Source organism: Ambystoma mexicanum, chromosome 3p, assembly GCF_040938575.1.
Source record: "Ambystoma mexicanum isolate Mex_15411 chromosome 3p, UKY_AmexF1_1, whole genome shotgun sequence".
NCBI lineage: Eukaryota > Metazoa > Chordata > Amphibia > Caudata > Ambystomatidae > Ambystoma > Ambystoma mexicanum.
Window position 1 is genome coordinate 289,058,007 of NC_090925.1, and position 17,157 is coordinate 289,075,163.

Sequence of the window (17,157 nt, forward strand, 5' to 3'; positions counted from 1 at the left end):
GCCCCTCTGTCCAGGCAGCTATGAGTACTTTCTTAAAGGTAAAGAAAATGTTGTATGAGAAAAACATCAAGTACCAAATGCTGTTTCCATCCCACCTGATGATCATTCATCGGGAGAAATCCTTTTTCTTCACCTCAGCTGAGGAGGCACTTAGCTTTATTGAAACTAGTATTCCTCGCTCCTCGCCGGGAGAGGGTGAGGCAAATAGCTGATTGTGGTCCCACTTGGGTCTCTTTTCTTAACTGTGTTCATATGTGTTCATCAATGGAGGTACATCTCCTTAACAACCTTCCTTTGCAGGAGGAGCCAGCAGATGGTCGGCTTATAATCACCCCCAGTAGCCTGGTCTGCTGTTGATGAGCATTGTTTTGTTGCATCTCTTATCTTAGGGTAGGAATGTATACACTGGTGGTTGGGGTGGGAAGTGGAAACCTGTCCTCTCTTGTACTGAGCAAAAGGTCTGATAAGTTTTTTGGGGGGGTGGGTTCGAACAAGGCATGTTCGTTATCAGATAGTTCATAACATAGGCATCAGGGAAACTCAGCCACTGGCAGGTGCCATTTCATAATGGCCTGGTATGCATGACAATAAAACCACTCAGTTATATCCACGGTTACATGGAATGTCTGTGGGCAGAATAACTTCATTAAATCCTGTAAGGTGCTAGCGTACCTGAAAATGCAAAATGTTAATATAATAATGCTACAGGAACCAAGGAATGCAGAGGGGAATGTCAAATTCAGGAGTGGATGGAAGAGTGGCAAGTGGTTTTCAGCGTTTTCAACTTTGGCTCAGAAGGCCATGATCCTGATCAAAAACTCACTGGGGTTTGTCATACATTAGGTTTCAAGTTGCAGAGAGGGTAGGATGGACTGGTAAGCGGAGGAAATCGGAGGTTTGCGTATGGTATTGGTCAATATATACGCACTTAATATTGGCTCACCATTGTTCTTTGAATCAGTATTGGACACACAGCATGAATTCCTCGATCACAAGATCAGTATGAGGCTGGGGGGATTTCAACACCATCACAGACCTTCATATCAATAGATCATCTGCTGGAAGGAGGGCGCTGGGCGAAGCTGCCAGGGCTGTACTTGCTTTACATGACAAATACGCTGTTGTGGATATCTGGAGTTGGGTTTGGGGGAGGGGGGCAGAAAGAATGTATGTTCTACTCCTCTAGCCACAACACATATTCTAGAATAGAACTATGGCCAGTCGATCGCATGCTGCTGGGGAATATCTCCTGAAAAACCTGTCAGACTGCTCCCCTATTGTCCTGGAATGTAAACTGAGCAAAGCCATGTCGCCATTTTGGAGCTGGAGCTGGAGTTTTAAACCAGACTCCATCTCTGAAGGGGCATTCAGGTCTGAGTTGGGTGATGAGCTAAAGTGGTTCATTGAAATCAACAGGTACTCAGTAGATTTGGCCGCCTCAAGACCTACATTCAGGGAGTCTGCATTTCTAAAGAGGTAGGACATCTGCTTCAATTAGAGAGTCAATTGACAACATCAAAACCTCTGCAAATTAGGTACAAGACCACATGGGATAAGGACACCCGAGCGAAACTCCAGAAGCAATTAGAAGCGTATCATGACCTGGCGGACCAAGAAGTCAGGTTTATGCAGGGGAAGGTCACTGCATGGCACAATGGGGAGGGTGAAGGCCCTGGGAAATTCCTCTCATGGTTGATTAGAAGGGAAGTCCTGTCCTCATTGATAGAAGAAGTCATGAAAGACGGAGTGACACTCCGCAGGCGAAGATATCATGAAAGCGTTTGTGGAGTATTTCTCACAGCTGTACCAGGCACACGTGCCTGACCCTACACCAGAGACAGAGATGGAAAGAAAAGTTTCTTGATGGGGTGGAATTGGCTTGGATAGTTATGAACACAAGGCACCTCTCAATGTCCCGATTACCCCAACAGAAGTTGCACAAGACATCAAAAGAGCACAGACTAGTGGTGGAATTCTACAAGGAGTATGTCTCCACTCTGGATCCCTTGCTCTCAGAGGTTTACAATGAGGTGCTTGTGTGAGGCCAACTACCCCCTACGATGAGAGAGGTTACAATTATCCTATTACATAAGGCAGGGAAAGATAAGATGTGTTGTGCCTCCTACAGGCCTTTCTCTCTTCTGAACCTCGAAAATGAGATCTTGGTGAAAATGCAATTGCGGAGGCGCGAGCCCCTGATGGATAAGCTGGTATTGCTAGATCAATCCGGATGTATACCCGGCAGGACCACAGTGCATAATTTAGTACATATGTTTGCTATACTTGCACAAATGAACCAGAACATGCATGCAGTTGCAATGCTTCTGGACGCAGAGAAAGCCTTCGATTCTCTCGAATGGCCGTTTTAATTCATGGCACCTATTCCTGAATATACCCATTTGGCTGCCTAACAGCTTTTTCAGGAAACTTTGATCATTGCTTCTCAGGCTAATATGAAGGGTTAGGCAAGCAGGATGACATGGGCTAACCTGATTCGACCGTTGCCAGAGGGCGGTTTCATCGTTCCTGACTTGGAGGTCTACTACCTGATAGCACAAGCGTCTCACATGACGTTCTGGTACAGACCTGCATTGTTTTGCCAACATGTAGCCCTGAGAAGAGCTACTGTGTCTCTTGTCAAGATGGCTGCCACAACCTTGGGTATCCCGCACACTCCAGACACTTGAATCAACACTGTACAGACAGCTGTGTGGGCCCTGCGTAAACTGTATAGTAAATATGGACAGGCCCAACCGCTTTTAGACAATATATATATATATATATATATATATATATATATATATATATATATATATATATATATATAATCTGGAGGTTGGGCACCTCATTTAGAGAGCGCAGTCAAAGGGATCTAGCTGGGCTTGGGGTAGTTAAGATCAAAGACCTCTTCAGGGATGGCAACTTCATTTCTCTCACTAAGTTTAGAGATATGTGTGGCTCTACGTTATCCTAACTAATGCTGTACTCTAGAGTACGCTCAACTGTATTGCCCACATTCCCTGTTTTGCAGCCAGCTTATCCTCCCTTGAGATATCTAACTGCTGGGCGATCTAATAATAAGGTCATTTCTAAGTTGTGTAACATGGCATTGGGGAGGGAGGCTGCACCTCAGCCATATGCCAAGGAACTATGTGATGCAGCTCTGGATCAGACAATGGAGGACCCTACATGGGCTTATATTTGTGAACAGACTAAGAGGGTGATTATGAATCAGCAACACAGATTGCTACAGTTCTAATTCATACATATGGCCTATTATGCTCTGATCAGATTCCAGAGAGTCGACTCTACAGCCACAGGCGCCTGCCCCGCTGTAAGCAGGCTGACACTGTCCTCAGGTAGCTGGTTTCTGGCTACTAGTCAGGTAAAAACTAGATAAGTAGGCAATCTGTGGCGTTGGTTCCAGAGGTCTGTGTACTGGAGTATGGGCAGGATTTCCCTAAACATGTTGACCAAATGACACATTGCATCCCACTGGTGCTCCACAGCCCCAAACAAGTTAGATGACTGGCATGGGGACCTGGTCTGGTGCAATACCCAAGAGGATGGGTACAGGGAGTTGCCTTCATCTCTGTCTAAACCTAGAGAATATTGGTCAGTGTTTAAGTCCTATCCCAGGAAACTTGTAGAGGCAACCTAAGTGCAATACAGGATCAGCTTCCAGTGAAAAGGGTGCACGGTGTTGTGTACATATATTGGTCTCCTTCTATGTGTACCAGACACCATTTTATACATTGTGTTAATATTGTGTGCTATGCCCGACATGCTAGGTTCCGATTCGAATCAGGTACTTTGCTAAAATTGGCAGGATCCTGCTGTCTTCTGATGCTCAGTGTACAATCTGTGTCTTCCCACTGTAACTGCCTTGCATTACTGTGAGAAATGTTAAATAAAGTATCTGAAAAAAGTCTTATGGTGTTCTACACAAATACGATTCCACTTCTTCGCCCAGATGCTCCCCGTGTCCTCCTGGATGCTCCCATACCTTGATCATGCGAGCCATGCCGAAGTCAGCCACTTTACAGAGGTTGTCCTTCCCAACGAGAATGTTCCTGGCAGCCAGATCTCGATGAATGTAATTCTTGGACTCAAGGTACGCCATGCCATCCACCACCTGGTTTGCCATGTCCAAGAGATCACTTGGAGGCAGCTTCTGGCCTTCACTGCCTGGGAATAGACAACATAAAAAAACATGGTTCCTTTATACTCTTCTCACTTTGAGAGGTGAGCGCAAAGGGTAGACTGCAGCAGGTCAACCCTGGCAAAGAAGCTTAAGGATCTCAAGGGAGAGAGGGAGAGGGGGGATGGAAAAAGGTGTAGAGTAAAAATGGAGGCACAAGGAAAGCTCTAATAGCAGAACCCTCTTCTGCTCTCATCCCAAATGACTGTGCCTCTGGTGAAGTGGGCTTGGAGACCACTGTGCAGGAAATAATGTGTTCAATGTATGACTGTCAAAGAAAACCAATATCTTTATAGCCTGGTGTTTAGGGCCATTTCTAATTCGTACATTGACTTCATGAACTATGAATTAGGGATGGGACTTATTAGGACATTATAACTTCTACTATGCTGTACAAAGCCTATGGGGGTCTTACAGACGTCAAGGGGGCATTTCATACCACACAGGAGGCCTCGGTTGAAGGGTGTTGTCAGCAAAGGAACAGCGGGCCTCATTACGAGTTTGGTGGTATCTTGGCAGTAATACTACAGAGATACCATCAAACCATATTATCATTACTGCCACTTGGTCTGGCAGTATTACCACTTGCATTACAAGTGGCGGTTTGGCAGTGTTAGTCGCCATTGACCATAGGACTCCATGGGGATTTTGGCAATATTACCACCAGAGGTATTACCATGGCTGTAATACCACCAAAATGGGCACATTTGGGTGGTAAGGTGGCAAAATGACCTCCAGCATTTTGCTGGAGGTTTTTCCTCCACCTCACCGCCAAATCAGTAATTCTGCAGAGGGCTAATGCGGTGGTAACAGAGTTACCATCCTATTACCGCCGATTTCTTTCTGCACCGCCAACCTCGTAATAAGGCCAAATGAGTCCTCCTTTATAATGGTCCTCTTAGGTCAGCAACAGAAGTACACAACCAAACAATAACTGCCCTGCAGTGTCCACAATGAAGGGATGCCTTCTCTTTCTGCTGCTTCACAGTGTCAGCAATGGAGCCATGACCCTTCCAATACTTTGCACCAGTATTATTAGCGATGGAAGTATGAAACTTTCCTTGGTGCTGCCCTTATTGTCAGCAAGAAAAGTCTAGTTATACCACGTAGTGTCAGCAATGGAAGTATAGAAATACATCTATTACTGCTGTTACCATGGATTTCTAAACTCTGGCCTGGTGGACAGAGGTTTAGGAGGCCACCCTTGTTAGATGAACAGAGGACCCTTCTGGGAAGATAGGCAGACCAATTCATGGCAGCTTGGAGAGCAGTCAAGGCTATATCTCAGGAGGGGTGAGAGTGATCAGGGGTCTCCAATGAGCACACACAGTGAACTACTAAGAATTACAATTAGACAGTTGTGTACTACAAAATATACTATTTATTTTAGGCCCAATAACAACACAAATACATCCTGAAATACACTAGCAAAATATCACGCAAGCATCACGCTATGGAATATATATACAATCACTGGAGTCAGTGCAGGAAAGTTAGTAACTCCACTAATACCTGTAAAGGAAAATGGTGAACACATTTTATTGCACAGACAACCTTCAGAGATGGCAACCCCACCTTTATAGGTCCAGCCCTAAGAAGACTAGGACCTTGTGCTCAATGTTCGATGTGTGCGTAAAAGCGCTCGGTCGTGCGTAAAGTTCACAAAGTACTTCTTAGGATGCAGGAAAAAGTTATGGGAAGAATTCTGAAGGGTTGACATGTGCTCCAAAAGTTAGGAAACAATCTGCTACAGTGAACAAATTTGGTTTCCGACTTTCAGAGGGCTTTAGAAAGCGGATACCACCCAAGCCATAAGAAAGACCAAAATAGCCTTCCATGCGTAAATGTGTTTGGATGAACAAAGGGTAAGTGACTTCATTACTCACCGGCCACAGCTCGGTATCAATGCAGACTTGTAGGTCTGGAGGTGGTCGCCAGAGGTTCGATTTTCTTGCTTCGGTTCGCTTCTCAGATGCACAGGCGCTGTGGTTGCTGACACAGGTCTGGTATGGGACAGGAACTGCTACTCTCGATTCGGTTGAAGAATGAAGAAAACACGGATGCAGCAGGCCTCAGAAGGAATGCCGGAAAACCGCATTCAGCAACCATCACTGTCGCACAGTGACGCAGGGCCACCCAACTCTCGTGGTATAACGCAGCCTCCTATCTTGCGACCCAAATGTGCTTTGAAGCATAAACTGGGATTCCCCAATGTATCGTATCGAAACTCGAAACGGTGATGCTCCTGCACAGTACCCAAGGATTTGGCTGGTCAGCCCACTGGATGGCTCATGCACACTTCTGGGAAGACTTACTTTCAGGGTTACCAGCAGGCGTCAAGAGTGATTAGTCCAGGGCGTTAAGTGGGCCGGGGCCTGCCGGGGCTGGGCCCCGGCAGGCTCGGAAATTTCGTTTTGAGGCGGGGCCCTGCCAGGGCCCACTAATTTTCCCTGGCAGCCCCGGCCACTACACAAAAAGGCATTTTTTTCTACAGCCTGAAGCTCTCGCTCGTGTGCGAGAGCTTCAGGCTTCAGTAAAAAATGCCTTTCAGCCATAATGGTGGCGCCGCACCTGCGAGGCATCCCTTTAATCAAGTGATGCACGTGGGCCGGCGCCACCATTATGGAGAAAACGTGAGGCCGCTGGAAGCAGAGGCCTTGCTTTCTAAATACTGACGCTCCCGCGGATTCGCGGGAGTTTCAGTCTTTAGGAAAAAGGCCTCTGCTTCCAGTGGCCTCACCCTTTCAGCCTTGATGGTGACGCTGCCCCTCCCCAGCTGGCGAGTGGCAGCACCACCATTAAGGCTGAATAGGGAGGCGCTGTCCCCTGCCAGGCAAGACTATAGAATTCAAATGCAGAGATTGGCACCCTCTCCCCCATAGGTGAGAGGGTGCTAATCTCTACAACAGGCTGCCTGGCAGGGGTGCCAGTAGCCCATTGAGCCGGGGCTCGTCAAGGGGGCGTGGCCTCACGAGCCATCAAGGCCCCCGCTGTTAGGCCATGCCCCCTCGATGAGCCCCGGCTCGATTTGTTGTGCCACTTAAGGCACTGGATTAGTCCCACCACTCTAAAGGTCTGAAGCACCTTCACAGGTCTTCTAAGATCAAGCACAAAGCAGGACTCGACCAGGACAACAACAGTATTCGGTGGCAACCCTTTTTAGTGCGTTTCAGGATCGCTCTTCTGCTTGGCTCTTCAACGTACTTGGTTCCTTCTACAGACTCGTTTGAATCTGTTGCTTATCTGCTAGAATGGTTCGCACCTGGCCCACCAATGAGAAAATCTGCCCCTTATAAGCTTGCCAGCAGTGGTCCAATCAGGTACCACTGGGGTCTTCTGCTCTCATGCACACCAGACACCCTGCCACAAGTAGTGTGGATTGACACCAGACAGTTCCAGCCCACTTCCTGGGTACCCACTCACGTGACCTGTGGAGACCCGCGAAAGAAGCAGCTTTCGTGGGCAACTGCATGCCCAAATAGGAAGTCTCGCACCTGGAAAGGTAGGGGGAAGGTCAGAGGACAAAATGGCCAGGGGAACAAACAATAGGTCTCCTGGCACAGCCAAGTTAGACACCAGCCACATTCTTGGGCTAAACGTGATAAGGGCAGTATGGCATGATAAAAGTTACACAAATATATGAAAAAGTGACTGCTGCCACCAGTCTGTCCTAAGGCACATTGTACAACTACCAAACATTCCTTAGAGAGTGTCTAGGGCTGAAAAACACAATGGCCCCATTGCACAATACTTTAAGGTACTTTACGCAATGATAAAATGGTACCACCAAGTGGCAACGAAGTCGCTAGACTAAGAGAAACAAAGTTTCTCAGTACTGACAGCCTGAAGGACGTTTCAGTTTCCCCATAACAATGAGCAAAGGCACATCCCATATGACATACCCAGGGCCTTCGTCACATAGCTGAACACAATAGCACAAAAGTTCCTGTGCGGGGGGGGGGGTGTAGGATTGCCATGACGACTCTGCAAAGAGACTATGAAGCAGGAGGCATTTGAGTGCCAGACTTTGAAAAATACTACCTGGCAGTGGTCAAATGGCTGGGGGAAGAGACAACAATAGATACAATACTCTCCCAGCCGGCACTGAAATTATACTATTTGACAAACCTGGCATGGATCGATAAATCTCTGATCAAGACTCTACCAAACATGGTCAGGCTCACAATAACCTTGTGGGGCAGGGCATGGAAGCTCCAGGGGATGAAGGATCCCTATTCGATACAGATCCTCCTCACAGGGTTTGTAGGCCCGGACACAGGAACTCTCGCAATATACCGATCCCAATGCGAGGCCATGGGTGTAGCACAGATAGGGGATTTGAGGACTGAGGGACAATGGGTGGAATTTCTAAACCTCGTAGAGGACCAAGATATAAATGGAGGCCAGTTTATTCTACATACTAGCATGATAAGAACAATCAAGAAGAGATGGGCAGAATGGCCGGAGGAAGACGACACACAGAGAGGGGGATGCGTGATATGACATATCGGAAGGGGGGCACACGGCCTCCAGACTATATGAACAGTTGTTACAATCCAACAATGTGCAAGTGCTGCAAATGAGAGAACGCTGGGAAGGGGAGCTTCAGAGGCCCTTTAGTGAACAGGAATGGGCTAGAGTGCTGAGATACCCAAAAAAAGTGTCCAGGAATGCAAGATTCAGACAAGCGCAGTTATACCTTTTGCTCAGGGCATATCTTACACCCAGAAGGATGACCATGATGAGACTGCGAGAACCTTGTAAATGCCCCCGCTGCTCTGAGGAAGAAGCAGACATGTTGCATATGTCTTGGACTTGCCCAGTGATAAGGATTTTCTGGGAGAGAATCAAGGAGAAGGTGGCGGGCGGTGAAATCCAATTGCAAGCATGGAATCCTGAGTCGTACTTGCTGGGCCGCTTTCCCAGAGGAGGCAGACAAAGGATGCATCTGGCCAAAATGAAGTATTTGGTGTGTATTTTGGCCAAACGCCAGATAGCAATGGCATGGAACTCCAGTGCAGGTCCAAGCATAGACTCATGGTGGTCTGATCTCCAGAGATGGGCAGTGGGGGAAACAGTGATGTGGACAAGAGCGGTGCAGAGGGGGAAGGGGGAAAGTGGGCAAAAGATACTGGCCTGGAAATCCCTGATGCAAGAACTATTTGGACATGGGGCAGAGAGCAGCACAGATAACCCCAGGAGAGCGGAGAAACAATAACTAGAGAACAGACAGATGTATGTCATGCCCCCAAAATGGGGTGATGCATAACAGATATGGACCTCAGACTGAGTAAACCGATGAGAGAACAGGGCAACACAGCCACAGAACTGCTCCATGATGAGAGAGAAGAGAGAAAGAAGACGGAATCCACGAAGAGTGCCAGAATGACTGTTATTTTGTTTGTTTGTTATTGTTGTTGGTTATTGTTATAAAACAATAAAGTTTGTTTTTTTAAAACAATGAGCAGAAGGCTTCACTGCACTGTGTAAACTTCAGGTCAGATTCAAAAAGATGAAGCAAAAAGTTTGGGGATTGTTAGGAAAGATTTCCCTTAGGTGCAATTTTCCCTGCATTCATGGACCCCCCAAACATTTAGCTTTTGTTTGGCTAACCTAACCTGACTTTTTCCAGTGAAGCACAACCTTCAGCTGCACACCTGTGGGATTTTGCTAATCTGGTATGGGGAAACTGACATGTTTCCCTTAGACTTTGACTATGTTGCCATTTCTTGGTAACTTTTTATCTATGTGCCAAGTAGCTTACAGTATCATTGTTAAGATGGATTTCTGAACTCTGACCTAGTGGGCAGAGGTTCAGGAGGCCAGCCTAGTTTCTTGGAACAGTGTAACCTTCTGGACAAGCCAGACCAATCAAGGTAGCTTGGCGGCGGTCAAGACTAGGTCTCAGGAGGGGTGAGGGTGACTGAAAGACCTCAATGAGCCCAAAGAGTAAAGGACACTTACAAATCACTCATAGTCAGGTGTAATTATAATACAATCACATTTATTTCAAGGCCTTTGAAACGTCAACACACAATAATGATCACAGTGAAACTAATTAACTAACACACTCCTATCAAAATACATATATTCAAGACCAATGGGCCTAAAGGGTTGAATGCACGAAATGGATCCACAACCTAGAATAGGAAAGGAAGACGGCAGTGCATAGAGTCTTTAGGCAATTCGGCATCAATCAAGTCTTAACTGAAAGGCAGTCCAGTCCCTAAGATGAGGTGAGCCTATTGCTCAAAAGTACTTGCAATGCTGCTGCACGCGGTAGTGCAGATGGGCAAAACGAGGTCTCTTCAGGGGTCTGTAGCAGCTCAGGAAGGTGGGTGAGGCGATGAAGAATAAGTTCCCACTATTCGTGGAGGGTCTCCCCGAGAGGGCAGAACAAGTTCCAGGAGTTGGGAATAGTTTGCTAGTTCGCACAAGCAGTGGAAAGGAAAGGGGCCTTCAGGGGCCACTTGTGCGTAAAAATGTATGGATGCGCTAGAGGCCACCGGTAAGGGTCGTAGGTACTTACCGGCGCTAGGCGCACTCTGGACCAAACTTCGGCAGTCGAGTGCACTTAGGTTGCAGATTTAAATGCGGTAATTTCTGAGACTCTGTGGCTTTCAGCGGTGAAACTACAGTGTTGATTCCCAAATGGGACAGTGGTGATTTCTCCGCTCCTGGTGGATGGATCAGGCCAGTTTCACCATAGCAGGATTCAGGGGCAAGAGGGGCACAGCAGCAGTGCACCTGCAAAGTTCGTCACCAGAGCTGGGCGACACGGTAACCGGGTGTACTGCGGTTCGGGCTCTCTCTCTTTACTCCATACCTAGGAACGCCAAGTGTACGAAACTCGGTGTGAGAGTGCCGTGAACACAGAGTTTACGGGCTACCAAGATTCAAGGGCCTCCTCCAAACAGTGGCAGAGACAGAGCAAAGGTTCTGCGCAAGCTGGTAAGCCCACTGTTTGGCCCAGGGACACTTCCGAGAAGGCTTAATTGCAGGGTTTGATGAAGGTGCCGAGAATAGTTAGTCCCACTATTCTAGTGGGTCAAAGCGTCTTCGCAGACCTCCTAGTTCGATCAGATGCAGAGGGGTCCAGCAGTACAACAGTGGGCTCAGAGTGCCAAACCTTACAGCGGATCACCAGCGGTTCCTCGACTCTGCTTCTTGGTTTCAGGATACTTGGATCCTATCTTTCGTTCCGTGAGAACTCCAGAGATCAACATGGTATGGCTGTTTGAGGCCTTCTCTTATCCAAAGTCTCCTTCGCGCCAAAACGAAGAGGACCCAATGGGAGATCTGCTCACATACAGGCACACCATACGTGGACCAATCACAGACCACAGTGGTCCTAGGCATTCACAGCACACCAGACTTTCTGGCACCCAGGATGTGTATTGGAACTAGACAGTCCAGCCCACATCCTGGGGGTGCGCACACAAGACATGCAGAAGCCCCCGAAAGCTTGGCGCTTCGCGGGAGAATGCATGCCCAAATAAGGACTGACCGAGGCCGACTCGACCTGGGGAAGGTGAAGGAGCAGGATGGCCAAAGGACAGGACAAAGAATCTTGTGGCATGGCCATTTCGGAGCCAGGCCATCTATTCGTGCCAAATGCAGTTAACGCAGTTTGCATGGCAGGAAAGGGTTAAAAATACATGAAAAAATCCTTTGAGAGTTACTAGGGCCTTTCGAAATGACTAAGAGACCCAAGTGCACGGTATTGTAAGATACCTTGTGCACTTGCAACATTTTGCAGAGAAGTTGCAACACTGACAAGGACTAAGGGAAACAAAGTCTCCCAGTACTGACTGTCTTTAAGGGCATTTCAGTTTCCCCATAGCAAAGTGAGCGGAAGCCCAGTGGAGTGCAGCAGAAGGCTGTGCTTCACTGGCAAAGTCAGCCTAAGGTGTTCAAATCAAAGCAAAACGTTGGGGGGTTCACAACTGGAGGGAAAACTTCAAATAAATGGGAATCCTTCCTAACAACCATGCATAGGGGTCATTTTGTTTTATGGCCCTAGACACCCTCTAAGGATTGTTTTGGTAATTGTACAAATGTGCCTAGGGGGAACTGGTGGCAGCAGATTAATTTTATAGTATTTTTACTTCATTTTAATAAACCATATTGCATTCACTGCGCTTGGCTCAAGACTGTGGCCAGTTCTGAAAATGACAGTGCCACAAAGTCTTTTGTTCTGTCCTTTGGCCACTGTGTACCTTTGCCTTCCCCCAGGTCGAGCAGACTCAGGGATTCCTTATTTGGACAGGAAGAAGAGTGGAACTCTCTGGTCCCAATCCACACTACTGGTGCCAGTATATCTGGTATACCTGAATGACTGGGACCATCGTGGACCATGATTGGTCCCCACCTAGCATGCATGCAAGAGAGCAGATCTTCGATTGTTATCCCAGATTTGAGCACAAAATGAATCTTGGATAAGAGAAGGGGCTCTGCAGCCATTCCAGGTCGATCACCTGAAGTTCACTCTGAACTACAGAAGGAGCCAATTATCCTGAAACGCTAAAGGAGACCGGTGGAACAGCCGGAGACATGCTGAAAGGTTTGGCATCCTAAGCCCACTTTTGTCCCGTCGGACCCCTGTTGTTGCATCGATCACTGAAGGCCTGCAAGGGCGCTTCAACCCTTTGAATTAGTGGGAACATCTACTCTCGGCACCTCCTGATTACCCTTCCAAAGAGCCTCATCGGAAGTGTTCCTGGGCCATCCAGTGAACTGACCAGCTCAAACCTGGGGTATCGCGTAGGAGCGCTGCCGCCCAGAGTTGACACTCAAGACTTAGGAAATCGCCAGCTTGTGGTCCTGGACCCTCTCCTGCCACATTTCACAGACCTAGCTCCTCTTGGTTGCAATTTAAGAGAGTGCACCACGCACGCACCACGCTGCAAGCATTTGCGGTCCATGTGTCACCCTACTGTGGTGATGGTCAGTGAAGGAGCCTTGCCTGCCTGCCCCCCTGTACCCTGAGATGTGCTGCACTGGACCTGTCCACTTTTCTTCACCTAGAGCTGAGAAAATGCTACTGTCCCGCCACAGACGATTGTCCCATCCTGCAGCCGCTGAGAGCCGGAGCGGCGTGCAACTGAAGGGGATGAACCTTCAAGCGACCTGGCCTAGACTGGCAAAAAATGTTCCTGGACTGTTTCAAGGATTGGTGAGTACTTTCATCACTTACCGGTTGTCCCCTGGCACAGCCATTGTTCTTTACTCACGTGAATCCCTAAAAAGATACTCACCTTAGCTGGGCTAGCCTGCACTTCCTAGGTATTGCCAAAACTCAAAGGTCGCTCTCCCTGCAAGGGTAGACCCTCCTCGAATAGTGGGACACTGATCCTCATCACCTCAAGCCCCTCCTTGAACCGCTACAGCTCCCTGAAGAGAACCCGCTTTCTCTCATTACGCACAACCACACGTTTTCAACGCACTATTGTACTTTTGAGCATAAAGCTCCTCACTTTGTAGGGCTGGACTGCTTAAGTTAGGGATCGATTCTGAAGAACTGCCTAATGCTATATTTGTGTTAACCTACCCTTCTGTTGCAGGTTGTGGTTGTGTTTTCCCCTTTACCCCATTAGGAGAAATGTAACAATATGTATGTTAAAAAGTGAAAGGCGTATGTGGTAACTGTTTTATATTACTGTAGTTTATTTGTGTTTAATTTTTAAGGTCGATAATAAATGTATATGTATGTTTTAATATACACTTGTGTAAGCGTATTCTGTAGAGTTTTACTGTGTTTTCTCATTGTGGGCTTCCATCACTCTCACCCCTCCTGAGACTTAGTCTTGACCACCTGCCAAGCTACCAAGATTGGTCTGACTGCCTAGAAGGTTCCACTGTTCCACTAAACTAGAGTGGCTAGGACAAACTGGTGGCAGCAGATTAATTTTATAGTATTTTTACTTCATTTTAACAAACCATATTGCATTCACTGCATTTGGCTCAAGACTGTGGCCAGTGCCGAAAATGACAGTGCTACAAAGTCTTTTGTTCTGTCCTTTGGCCATTGTGTCCCTTTGCCTTCCCCCAGGTCGAGCAGACTCAGGGATTCCTTATTTGGACAGGAAGAGGATTGGAACTGTCTGGTCCCAATCCACACTACTGATGCCAGTATGTCTGGTATACCTGAATGACTGGGACCAATGTGGACCATGATTGGTCCACACCTAGCATGCATGCAAGAGAGCAGATCTTCGATTGGTTATCCCAGATTTGAGCGCAAAATGAATCTTGGATAAGAGAAGGGGCTCTGCAGCCATTCCAGGGCGATCACCTGAAGTTCACACTGAACTACAGAAGGAGCCAAGTATCCTGAACGCTAAAGGAGACCGGTGGAACAGCTGAAGACATGCTGAAAGGTTTGGCATCCTGAGCCCACTGTTGTCCCGTCGGACCCCTGTTTTGCATCGATCACTGAAGGCCTGCTAGGGCGCTTCAACCCTTTGGATTAGTGGGAAAAACTACTCTCGGCACCTCCTGATTACCCTTCCAAAGAGCCTCATCGGAAGTGTTCCTGGGCCATCCAGTGAACTGACCTGCTCAAACCTGGGGTATTGCGTAAGAGCGCTGTCGCCCCGACTTGACACTCAAGACTTAGGAAATCGCCAGCTTGTGGTCCTGGGCCCTCTCCTGCCACATTTCACAGACCTAGCTCCTCTTGGTTGCAATTTAAGAGAGTGCACCACGCACGCACCACGCTGCGAGCATTTGCGGTCCATGTGTCACCCTACTGTGGTGATGGTCAGTGAAGGAGCCTTGCCTGCCTGCCCCCCTGTGCCCTGAGATGTGCTGCACTGGACCTGTCCAGTTTTCTTCACCAAGCTGAGAAAATGCTACTGTCCCGCCACAGACGATCGTCCCATCCTGCAGCCGCCCGAGAGCCGGAGCGGCGTGCAACTGAAGGGGATGAACCTTCAAGCGACCTGGCCTAGACTGGCAACATTGTTTCCTGGACTGTGTCAAGGGTCGGTGAGTACTAACATCACTTACCGGTGGTCCCCTGGCACAGCCATTGTTCTTTACGCACGTGAATCCCTAAAAAGATTCTCACCTTAGCTGGGCTAGCTTGCACTTCCTAGGTATTGCCGAAACTCAAAGGTTGCTCTGCCTGCAAGGGTAGACCCTCCTCGAATAGTGGGACACTGATCTTCATCACCTCAAGCCCCTCCTTGAACTGCTACAGCTCCCTGAAGAGAACCTGCTTTCTCTCATTACGTACAACCACACATTTTCAACGCACTATTGTACTTTTGAGCATAAGGCTCCTCACTTTGTAGGGCTGGACTGCTTAAGTTAGGGACCGTTTCTGAAGAACTGCCTAATGCTATATTTGTGTTAACCTACCCTTCTGTTGCAGTTGTGGTTGTGTTTTCCCCTTTACCACATTAGGCGAAATGTAACAGTATGTATGTTGAAAAGTAAAAGGCGTATGTGGTAACTGTTTTATATTACTGTGGTTTATTTGTGTTTAATTTTTAAGGTCGATAATAAATGTGTATGTATGTTTTTATATACACTTGTCTAAGCGTATGATCCCTGATCGACATTCCTGGCTAGAGAACAAGGAGGCGAGGGCCCTAAACGAGGCAGAAGCCAAGAAACGCAGACACAACGTCCTTTGGTGCGTCAGTATACAGACGACTTGATTTATCAGGTGAGTCATTCCCCGATTCAAAGCATCCTGATATTGGTTGAGAGTTGACTTTGCAAAATCAAACGCCCTAGGTAAGGTTGATTAACCAAGGGGAAGGTTGAAACATGCCTGGGGTATTGTCCACCTTCGCAGGGTTTTTCCGCTGTGGTAGACAATCTTTGGAAAATGGCCAAATTGTAGCTTTGAGATGGCGAGGATAGATAACTTAGAAAGGGTGTTGATAAGAAAGAAAGCACGTCCTGCAGCATTTGAAACTATTAAAGACTGGAGAAAGGAAGCAATGCTCCGATTGAAAAGCAGAGCAAAGCCAGCGCGCAGGCATAAATCAAAAGGTGAGGTAGGGGAAGAAAAGGAAGAGGAGGAGTGGACTGAGAGTCTAAGAAGGGCAGGCAGGCGTGACCAGTTGAATATAGAAAAGATATACCCACAACGAGAATTACACATAGCAGATGAATTGATAGAAAATATATTGACCCATACAAAACAAGGCCCAAGATCAGAAGTAAGACCAGATACGTCAGTAGCTATTGCCCAGACCCCGCCCGTAGCTCAAGCTCCTCCTCCGGTAGCTCAAGCCCTCCCACAGCCACAGACCGCGCACGTAACACTTCCTACGAGCCAACCAGGCCCACAACAGACACTCCCTGTTCCCACTGTCCCATCCGCACCTCCCGCCTTAGACAAAGTCTCGGTACTGTCCGTTCCTCCCGGGGTTGAAGTTGAAACCACGGGGGCAAGAGGCGGGACTGACCAACGGCAGTGCACAAGGGTAACCCGCAGCACAATCAGCAAGGAAAGGAAGGTGGAATTGCAACAACAGGCAGAGATGTATATAGAGGGGAATGATGGGACGGCAACATTGGCTTCGATATATGACTTTCGTAGAAGCAACAAAAGACAGGTAGTGTTGGAATGCATGGGTGAATATTTGGTGGAGAAATGGAAACAGCTAATTGGGAAATTACCACTGCAGCGATTGTTAGATTTGAATACATTAGCATGCTGTAGGGAGAGGGATGAAGAAGTGAGAGAACATGTGTATAGACTTTTTGAGCTTAAAGATGAATTAGATAATGACTATGCCGAAATGTTTACTGCACCAGGGTACAGGAGTAAAGATATTGGGAGAAATACAAAGGAAACTGTAGAGCCATATATACAGAGAGGACATTCAATGTCATCAGTACAAAGGGGCGACAAGTTAAAAGTATGTATGCGAGAAGCGTCTAGATGGATGTCAGATCCTAGTATTCCCACAATGGAGATACACAAGATATTTGAT

At 47.5% G+C, this 17,157-nt stretch overlaps 1 protein-coding gene across 1 annotated transcript in view; it reads right to left on the reverse strand.

The window, feature by feature from the left end:
- Positions 1 to 17,157, reverse strand: part of PTK6 (protein tyrosine kinase 6) — a 465,017-nt gene that overhangs the window by 72,941 nt on the left and 374,919 nt on the right. The window contains exon 6 of the mRNA XM_069650818.1: positions 4,007 to 4,188. Within this exon, the coding sequence (XP_069506919.1) occupies positions 4,007 to 4,188 (182 nt within the window). The remainder of the gene's footprint in view (positions 1 to 4,006; positions 4,189 to 17,157) is intronic.